The 10,302-nt window shown below is 48.0% G+C and overlaps 1 protein-coding gene across 1 annotated transcript in view; it reads left to right on the forward strand.

Moving 5' to 3' along the window:
* Position 1: 1 nt before the first annotated feature.
* Positions 2-10,302, forward strand: part of PEX6 (peroxisomal biogenesis factor 6) — a gene marked incomplete at its 5' end in the record, with an annotated part of 17,410 nt that continues 7,109 nt past the window's right edge. The window contains 8 exons of the mRNA XM_035897075.1: positions 2-187; positions 874-957; positions 2,626-2,762; positions 2,848-2,959; positions 7,092-7,219; positions 7,806-8,001; positions 8,381-8,457; positions 8,567-8,699. Coding sequence (XP_035752968.1) covers positions 2-187; positions 874-957; positions 2,626-2,762; positions 2,848-2,959; positions 7,092-7,219; positions 7,806-8,001; positions 8,381-8,457; positions 8,567-8,699 — 1,053 coding nt within the window. The remainder of the gene's footprint in view (positions 188-873; positions 958-2,625; positions 2,763-2,847; positions 2,960-7,091; positions 7,220-7,805; positions 8,002-8,380; positions 8,458-8,566; positions 8,700-10,302) is intronic.

Raw genomic sequence — 10,302 nt, forward strand, 5'->3', positions numbered from 1 at the left:
CACGGTGCGACCTCTCCCCTCTGCAGAGATACGAAAGATCCGGTGCCGCGGATGGGAAAGGCAGCCGGTCCGTGTTGTCTGTGCCCCCCTTTGCCAAGGAGCTGCACCTGGAGATCGTCTGCTCGCCAGCCTACAGCACCCGGGGAGGCTACGACCGTGTCCTCTACAAGCACTTCAGAACGCCCCGGTGAGCTGCGCAGGGAGCAGACTCGTTTCTGTTTGTGGGGTGTATGCGCGAGGTGCACCCTCGCTCTGCGTTTGTGGCACCCAGACCCGATACGTGCTTATGATGCATGTAACGAACACCTTAATGCAGATGCCCAGTAGTTTTAGAATATCTCCTTGCACCATCTTCTCCTCACCGGTGTGCTTCACTTGCACGCAACATCACTTGTCCTCTCCTTTGAAAGTCATCTTGGCATCTCCTTCCTTCCAATGCTGAGGGCTCCCAAGTGCTGCCTGCAAACCTCTTCTGGGACGTGGTTCGTAACCCCAGTTTTCAGCTTTGAATAAAGTGGAGCAGTTGGGAAACATGGATGTGTTGCCATCTTATGACATCTGCCTCTGAGCCATCAAGGCTTTCTGCTGGAATGATACTCAGCTGTTCCAGGGATAAGGAGGCTATCTGATCTGGAAGAGACACTCTTTAATAGCATTCTTCTTCTGTACTATTCCCAGAAGGTTACCTTTAGTAGTCCCTTTAGCGTGCTGAATCTTTAAGTGGCTATTTACAGTTTTATTTACAGGAAAGGAATGAGTTGGTATGAATAGCTATATTCCATTCTTTAAAAATGGATGTGGTATGGGGCAGGGAGGACACACAACTAGAAGGATTTACTCTTTCACTGGTGAAACTCCCTGGTTTTCTTGTAGGCTTGTCCAGGAGGGAGACGTCCTGTGTGTTCCAACATTTGGATATGCCGAGTTTTTAGAAGTAAATGCAGACAAATTCCTAAGGTAGGTGGCAACAAACTGTGGCTCTGTTAATGGGTGCTACGAGAGAAGAGATACTTTTCTGCTATTGGCTCTCTTGAAACAAGACAATTTATTCCATTCTGATCTGTCCCTGGAGTTTAGAGTTTATCTGCCTCTTATTTTAGGGGGAAGAGGGAAATGTTTTTCTTGGGTTATGGAGGGCTGCATCTAAGAGGGAGGCCTCCCTTATCTCACTCAAATAGTCTCGGAGGGAAGAAAGGAAAAAGAGAGAGAGAAACTGATGGGGGGAAAAGAATGAAGAGGAGGAAGGAGTGGCCTGAGGACAGCCAGTGCCACATAAAGAAAGCAAAGTGGAAGTTGGGCTTGTCAACGTGTGACAAACAACTGAGTGTGACTATAAGCCCTTACAGTTCATGTTAGAATAATTTTCTGTTTGGCCACCAATTCTGCCTTCCTTGGTTTTGCTTATATGGCTTTGAAACAGTTCCGTGCTAAACAAAAGTCACCTTTGTATCAAAGTAGGGGTGCTTACAGCAGGATTTGGCTGGTGTTAATATAAATGCTTTAGCGTGTCACTGAGGCAACTGCCCTCAGGTAACCAAGGTGTGCGATGCAAAGAATTGCCTGGAATGGTTCATGCAGGATGCCCCAGCGACATGTTGTAACACTGCTCAGCTCTGCTACTGTATTTTAAAATTTAATAGTTTTACAGCACTATTACGACGAATATTTTCTAGGCTGTTTCTCAGAGGGAGGCAGGACCATAGGAGGCACAAGTCTTCCATTTGTGGACTTGCATATTAGCCCTGTGGCAAGCCAGAGAAGACACCAGAGTTCATGGGACTGAAAGAGCTTTGTTTTTGGTGTGCAAGTGGTACAATTATTCAGAGGGTGGAGAAAATCCTGGAGGAAACCTTTGCAGATCCCTTCATCTGTCCAGTGGGATATCAATGTAGGAAGAAGTGTTTTTCCTGCAAGGTGTCCAGAGCGGGATGCTTGTAAGGAAGGCTCTCATGGTATTTGGGTGAGTCCTAGTCTGCAGCCTAGAGGACTCTACGCTGTAAGGTTTTATATGCTGCAGGTGAATCTCTATGGAGTTGTAGTGAAGGAAGCCGTGTCAGAAGGGAGAATCTCTTGAGCTCTTAGATAGATGAAATAAGGTTGGTACAGCCATACTTGTGGACTGAAGCCAGCTGCGGAAGCTGTAACTGTTGACAGTCCTGTTGATCTGTCTGGTCAGACAGCACAGCAGGGTCCATAAAGGATCCATGTGGGTCCTGGGAGAGGGCAACAGTATCTCTGCTCACCTGTGCCTTTCAGCTGTCTTCTTGTTGATAACTGTTTTGTTGAGTCAAGGTCTTGAACTCAGGAACAATTTAGACTGCTTGTTTTTTCTCTTAGATGGCCAGAGCTTTACTTCAAAGTGAGGAAGATTTTAGGCATGGTGGAAGGCGAGTAGTCTGAGGGTTACCTGGTGGACACTCAGAACACCTCTCTCTATCTGGTAAGATGTCAGTGCAGTGTGTACAGGAGATCTGAGGCTGAGGTTGCACTGTGGATGACGAAGGTGCCTGTGGAGGCTTGTGGCTCCTGCTCTTGAAAAATAGGATTTCAGGACAAACTTTGTCACTTGGTACCTGTCTTTTCTCAGGCGGTGTTCCACAGAGTGCTATTTTCCCTTCCTCACAGGTGGGTTCAACAAACAGCGCTGTGCCATCTGCCCCAGCCTATAACAGCCACGAGTTCTGGAGCAGTTTGTCTCCTGCTGGACTTTCTGATGTCGTGAAGCAGCTCTGTGATGCTCTTCGGCCTCACCTGGACAGTCGGTGAGTCAGAATTCCTTCTAGCAAGCGCCAGGAGAGTTGGCACCCTGCTTCTCCCTGGTCACTGGGATAACTGCCTCTGTTACAGGGCAAGTGCACTGACCGGGGCTGGCAGTGTTCTCCTCTCAGGGCCAAGCGGCAGTGGGAAACTCATGGCTGTCAGAGCAGTGTGTAGCTGCCTCAACCTCCACCTCTTCAAGGTAATTCCTCCTGTGATCAGTTGGATTGGTGGATTTATAACATAGAAAGAATTATTGAAATGTTCTTTAAGTTAGCCATACCAATACCCCTGCTGCAACTGTGAAATGAGCCTACCCAGAAGCTGCTCCCATGTGCACATGCAGACAAAAGGAGTCTGAGTATGGTGAGCTTAGCAGCTCACTGGCACGGATTATTGACTGCTGGTGGGCAGGAACCTCAGAGCAACCATTTGTATCAGCCTAAAGGTCTGTCTAGCCCCCTGGCCCATGTCTGAGACTGGCCAGTAACAGATGCTCAAGAAGAGACCATAAGCATAAGGAAATGTTTCCTCTGGCATGTACCCTCTGGTGCTCCAGAATCAGTAATTTAGAGATCTCTTGGCCCAGGGGGTGCATCTGTACCTTTCTTTACTGACTCTTGCTATTATTGCTGTCAGTCTGATGTACTTTATAGATACCGCAATATGCAGTTGTATTTCAGCAGACTGACTTCCTGTCATATGATAGGGCATTGAGTTGATACTATACCCCAGAGGGTGACAGTAACTAAAATATACTGAGATAAATTGGAGAGGTGATGAGGGCAGGAATTGCAGTAGTGTTGTGTGTTTTCAATTGTTCCTGCATAGGCTGGGCAAAAAGCGTGTTGGGAAGTGAGGCAGAGATGATGCTGAGGTCTTCTCTAGCTGGGTGGGAAGCCTTAGAAAAGAAATGCAGCCCTTGGTTTGATAACAGCATGTGTGCCAGGTCTGGTTCAAAATCTCACAGCCTGTAGAAGAGCTGCCCTGTAACTGTGTTCACATTCACCATGCCTTTGCCCCCTCGACCCCTGTGAAGAACAAAAAAGCCCCCAAATCTTCCATAGCAGTGCCTGGCTTCTGAAAGGTGAACGACGTCAAAATGAGGTTTCTTAAGAAAGAAAGAATTGGCCAAGATAAGGAAGTGTTACATCTGCTGTGGAGGTGAATGAGTGACACCGTGCCAGGACACGAGGCCACTGCAGGGATTGTATTGGGATGGGCTTGAGAAAAGTAAATGGAAGTCAAAACAGATGAACAGCAGGGAAAGGGCAGTCACTGGAGACAAGAGGCATCCTTCAAAGGGCACAAACCTGTAGCAGGTTAGAGTGAGGGACAGAGTTAGCACAGTCTGGGATGACTTCACTACTGGTGAAGAATCCATGTAGATTTTGCAACAGGAAGTCCTGTCCTGTAAACCTTCAGAAAGTTACTTGAAGGTGTTACCAAGCATGTGGTGAAGGTAACTTGACCAACACAGTCTACTTGGGTTTTGAAAAGGCTCTTTGGGAAACTGAGTGGCGGTGGGATGTGAGTGAAGGTCCTGGCATGGATAAAGTGCTGGTTAAACATCGGGAATGGGATGGGAGTAGTGGTTGAGTCTTCACAATCCGCAGTGGAGCTCTGCAGGCATCTACACTAGGAGCTCAGAAATTACCTGGGGAAGGGGGTGAACTGTGATGTGATGGCTTGTTGATAAGTTATTAAAGGTAAGAGACAAGGGATACAGACTGTCCTTGGATTAGAGGAGAGCTTTAGCAAGACCAAGTAACTGAGCAGTAAAATGGCAGGTAAAATTTACTGTAGTTAGTTTTACATGGAAAACAATAGATTTGAGTTCGTTTTATGTCAATGACGCATGAAAACTTGGTCTCTCTTCTCCATATATGTCAAAAATCGGATCACATTTTAGGAAACAAACTTGAGAGTAGGTACTTCTGCTGTGCAGATCTGTGTCTTGTCACAGCTTGAATGTTGTGCACAGTTCTGGTCTCCCCATTGTAAAAGCATAAAGCTGAACTGGAAAAATTCAGAAGAGAACACAGGGGAACATCAGGGGTCTAGACCAGTTTCTGTGTGGTGAACAGCTGAAATAGGCTCTTCAGCTTGAAAAATAGAGAACTTGGGAAGACTTTGATAGAGGTTTGCAAGATCTTGAGTGGTCAACAGGGTGTGGAAAGTGTTTACTTTTCTCTGTGCCAGCACAAAGGCTGGGGCTGTCAGGTGAAGCTATTTGGAACAGGCAAGCTAGAGGATATGGTTCTTTGTGCAGTTAAAAGTATTTGCAGGAGAAATTTACTATTATGAATCCACATCTGACTGGGAAAATCCCTTTTGGTGGGAATGGTAGGTGCGTGGAGAGTCCTGAGGGGAGAGGGTTATATGTGCTTACCCTGATCTTACTCTTTCTTAAGCAGCTACTTGTGGTCATGCTTGGAGACAAAATAGCGGGCTAAATGGACTTTTGGTCTGAACCAATACAGCCATTCTTACAGCTGTGGCTGTACTGGGTAAGCTTCATGGCCAAAATGGGGTCTAGACCCTGATTCTGTCCAGCACTGGAGGTGCTGGGCACCAAGGCAGTCTTCACTGACATGATAAACCTGCATGCCTCTCTTGTTCACTCTGACAGTCTGGGTGTTTCCCACAAATGCTTTAATCTCCTTGAATCTGTAGATAGGTTTGCAGAAGTGAGGGGATTGGAAGTCACATGGTGACTTTTCTGGGAGTTTCTGAAACTCTGAAAGGACTTGGAAGGAGGAGGAAGATGGAAGGTTCCTTTTTTTGTGGAAGGAAAACATAGGCTTGCTCCTTTTTTGTGGGTATTTTTAGAATAAACTCATAGAAAACAAGATAAGCATTCTGGATATTTGGGTTTTTCTTCTTCTGTTTAGAAGTTGGGTCCTGTTAAGTTGACATTACTCTCTCTAACTGTTCTTTTCTATCCAGGTAAACCTGTAACAGTGGGTCAGTGGGGGAGGTGGATACAGCCTTGGGCCACTGCTGTACAGCTCATCTTCTGGACATGATCCTTAGTGGTGCTGAGTTCTTACTATTCTGCAGATGTGCCATAGCTCTTGGGATCCAGTACAAAATTGCAGAGACTTCACAGTACCTTCAGATCCCTGTATATGATGTATTTGGGAGCTCTGTGGCACTGCCATGTCTTGGCAGGTGGCATCAGGTTCTAGTGTGATGTGCAAGGCTATAGCTCTGGCTTTGGCCTTGTGTGCTGCTTTTAAAGACTAACACTCTCACTACTGGAGCTAGAGGTATTTTCTGTCCATCTTATTCTCCTGTCCCAGCTTTTACACTCTCCCCTCCTTTTCTCACTTACTGCAATGCTTACATTACCATTCCACCTTCTCTTCCCTTCCTCTGACTGTTCTGCCTGCTCTCCTACCAGGACACAGTGATTCTTCCACACTGTAATCTCCACTACTTGATGATCTGCAGTTTTTTGTCCTTTTCTCTGCCCTTCTGTACTTGCATACAGATACTGCTGCCATTTGGCCGTGCCTGCCACAACCCTAAATCCTGGTTTGTTTTTTTTCTATAGCACATGAAGCACAGGAGTTGTTCTGCTCTGTGTCCCTGTCCTTACCCTTTACATCAGCTCTTGAGGCTGTGGCATTCTTACTGCTCTAAGCTGCTCTTTCTGAGGATGAGGCCCAGGGAATCCCAGAGATGGTTTGGTGCTCCCTGAGCAACCTCACAGCACCAGGAGGCAGCACTGCCTGTTTCCAGCAGTGTTCAAGCTGCTGTTCAAGGCTCACCAGTCACATCTCCCTTTTGGATGACTTCATCAGCTGTTTGCTTTGTAAACAGTGTCTGGGTCTCTAGCCAGCTCTTAACTCCCACCTCCACCCACCTAATACTTTCCTCTTGCACTTTGAGCCTGTGCAGGACTGGGTTGAACAGTTTCCTGAGCCTCCCCCTCTGCTCCTTGCACTGTTCCTCCGAAGCACATTGTTCTCCTTGTCTTGACCTCTTCCACAGCTTTCCCCCTTCCAGCTTAGGTTGCTGAGCAGTGTCATCCACTGTATGGACTTCTCCAGACCCTTGGCCTCATCTCTTTCACACAAGACGCTCCTGCCCCCCTCACCTACTGCAGAGAAGCAAGAAGCAGCTGTTTTCCATAACAGAGAGTCCTGAATGTGTTTATTTTAAATATGTCCCAAATATGTCTATTTCATGTCTCTGGGAAATATCCACTTAGATCTCCTTTCAGCTGTGAATTGCCCATGGAAAGCTTTGTGGAAGTGAATGCTGTCCTGGGTCCCCCAGCTGTCCATGTTGCAATCACTGCAGACTGTATGTTGTGTGTTTCACAGGTTGATTGCGTTAGTTTGTGCAGTGACACCAGTGGAGCCACAGAGGAGAAAGTACAGATGGCCTTCACCCAGGCCCAGCAGTATGCTACTCTGAGACAGCTGCTCCTGGTCAGAGACCCAGCACTGAGGTATGGACCCTGCACGTTTGCTGTGGGCATCTGAGGTGATTGTTTCTGCCGTTCCTAGGGCAGCGCTCATCGTTATATCAAGGTGACTGATTAGTAATGTGCCCTGTTTTATTTTTAATCCAGTGGAGTTTCTCCCAGACTCGCTTTGTTTATTTCAGAGGGCCCTTGTTCTTCCAGCTTAGTGACAGAGGAAATCAGGACACTGTTATTTGAAGCTGGTTTTCTGAGTTGTTCAGATGAGCAAACCTGGCGTGTTTGTTGTGAGGCATGCCAAGTGTTGCAGGGACCCTGGAAGGGTGCTGGACCCCAGGATAATCTTGAGGCTGATGACAGGTACCAGGGTGCAGGGAGGGAGTTATCAAGTGAAGAAATAAGATGTCACTTGAAAGGCCTTGACTTGAAGACAGAGCTCACAAAGCAGTTCAAGGGTGAGCTGGAGGAGAGTGGCTGCAAGACACCTTGGCCAGTATGTGTGCATTTCTTGGAGGAAAGGCTAGCCATTGGGGAGTGACTTGGTCTGGGTGATGGCAATGTGAGAGGGAAGTTTTCGTAGAGCTGATACCACGCACTGTCCCCTTTTTCTCAGCAGCTACCCTGTCTTGGTGATTGGCACAACCTGCAGGCTCCAGGATGTTCCTACAGACGTGCAGACTGCTTTCCTTCACAAGGTGAAGATTGAAGCCCCTTCAGAAGAGCAGAGGAGGTCGATGCTGAGCATGCTGACTGCCAGTCTGCCTCTGGGCAAAGAAGTGAGCCTATCCAAGCTGGCCTGCAGGACTGCAGTGAGTGAAACCACAGCAGCATGTGGAGATGGGCAGGCCAGGAGTACTGGGCCAACCTTCCCTACCTGGCCATGGAGGAAGGGGGCAATTCCCACAGCCCAATCAACTTCTTCAGTGGTTAACCCTGGTCCTCAGATACCAGCTTTAACTGCAGATTTCTAGTGCCTAAGGACTGCACACCTTTTGCAGAGGTGTTGGCTGATGCTCAACTCTGCTAGAAGACAGAGCCAATAGATAAAAGAGAAGCTAGAGGCTTTAACCAGGGAACAGAAGCTCAGAGAACAGCTCTACAAGGAATTTTTTCCCCATACACCTTTTATGGCCTAGCTGGAGCTGTGGTCAGAGACTGAACTGATGCTGTTTGTTTCCACATTCACAGGGTTTTGTGCTGGGAGATTTCTGTGCCTTGTTGTCCCACAGCAGCCGGGCTGCTTGTACCCGCATCCAGGCCTTGAGGTAGTACAGGCAACAGGGCAGGAGGCGGGAGAGGGCGGGGGCTGCAGCCAGCCTGATAACTCCAGGAGTGGGGCAGAGCCTGAGTACTTCCCTTCTCTTTCCTTGCCAGTTTTCCAGGCGGACTGAGCGAGGAAGTGGAGAGAGATTTTTGCACTGCTGGATTCCCAGTGCTTGAGGAGGATTTTACTGTTGCGCTGGACCAGCTGCATGATGCCCATTCACAGGCAGTGGGAGCCCCAAAGGTAGGATGCAGGGGTAGAGGAGGGAGGGTTGCTTCTCTGGAGCTGTACAGCTCAAGATACCTCTCCCAAACCTTGCCAGATGGGGCTGTGCCCTAGCGTGTTGCTTCCTGCTGTGTCCTTGCACATATTCCTCCAACCTTGGGTTGGAAACAGTCTGACTGTGGGCTTTCCCCCACTAGTGCTTTTCACCCTCCTGGCTTTGAATTTGGTCAGGGAAGCCCTTGCTGCTCCAGCTGGAGATGGCTCAATTGGCTAGTGCCATAGGGGTGCCAGCTGTGTAGCTCAGCCTTTCGAGAGGCAAAGGCAACCACAGACTGGCTCTCCAGCCACCTGGTGTATGGGAACAGAGAGGCTGGGGCACAAACTGGTGAGGGAGTTTCCCCACATGTGTGAGAAGTCTTATAGTTGATCCCTGGCCTGGGACACCGCTCAAGCTGGCACAGGCTTTTCTGACAACCAGGTAGTTTGAAGAGCTTGGAGGTTCTTCAGGGAAAGGGATGTGGAGTGTCAGAGAAAACGAGCAGAGTCAGCTTCTTGGGAGGGGCGTGATCTGCCTCTGGCAGCTTGGCGCCCAGGGAAACAGCATTTGGGGTGACTGGTTTTGCTGGATAACATGGTGTTAGGACCAAGCAAAGTGATCTGAGCCTCTTCTCCACGCCCTTAAGTGCAAATGGCTGAGCACAGCAGAGGACAGGAAACGCTGGCTTTGGAGCAGTTATTCTGGCACCTTCCCCCAACCACCCACTTGCAGTCCTGCCCTAGCAGGATGACACCTTGCTGGTGTCATCATCCAGGAGCTACTCCGGGACTTAATTCATTCATAAATTTACTAGAGACTGAAATAAACTCTGCTTTGAGGCGCGTTTGCCAAGTTTGCTGTAAGAAAAATAATAACCATTGAGCATTCTCAGCAGCGAGCAGGGAGCTAATTTTGTTTGTATTTCACAATCTTTTATCAATTTCTTAGTAATTGCCTGCAGTTCAGAAAGCCCATTAGCAGACCTAGATACTCTCAACATGCATAACTTTCAGCTCCCTGCTTGCATTTTCTGGTTAGTCACATTTTTGTCTGCAGTTACAGCTTGAGCCTCCTAGGGAGAACTAATTTCAAACCTCCAGTTGCTAGCATTGTCTGCAATATGTCCTAGACTTACAGTGTTCTCCCCTGAAAACAACCTTGCTGCAGTTTTCCAGCTTCCGTGCTGATGCCTGTAGAGCTTTCTCTAGCAAGGCAGTATAAGGAAGAATGCAAGGGAGAGGGCAACTCTTCCATTCATCGGCACTGAAGGAGGAGGGCCTGTCACCTTTTTTCGCTTTAATAGATTTTTTCTTTTCTAGAAATCCTTATCTCTTCTGACTGATTTTTCTGGTGGACTTGCTGGACAGCTGGAGAAATAGCATAAGATAACATTATGTCAAGTAGCGAAGGAAGGAGAGCAAAGTTGGCTGAGGGGGAAAGAATTTTGCTCTAGCTTATTTTTAAACTCCCCATTTGTGCTGGCACCTGTTCCCCACCCAGCCAGCAGCTAGGGGGGAAGTGTTTTGGGGCTTTGTGCATTCCTAGGAGAGCTGCTCTGACTCTCAGGAGGATCTGTCATGCAAG

The sequence above is a fragment of the Egretta garzetta genome, unplaced genomic scaffold (assembly GCF_000687185.1).
Source record: "Egretta garzetta isolate BGI_Z169 unplaced genomic scaffold, ASM68718v1 scaffold17, whole genome shotgun sequence".
NCBI classification, from domain to species: Eukaryota; Metazoa; Chordata; class Aves; order Pelecaniformes; family Ardeidae; genus Egretta; species Egretta garzetta.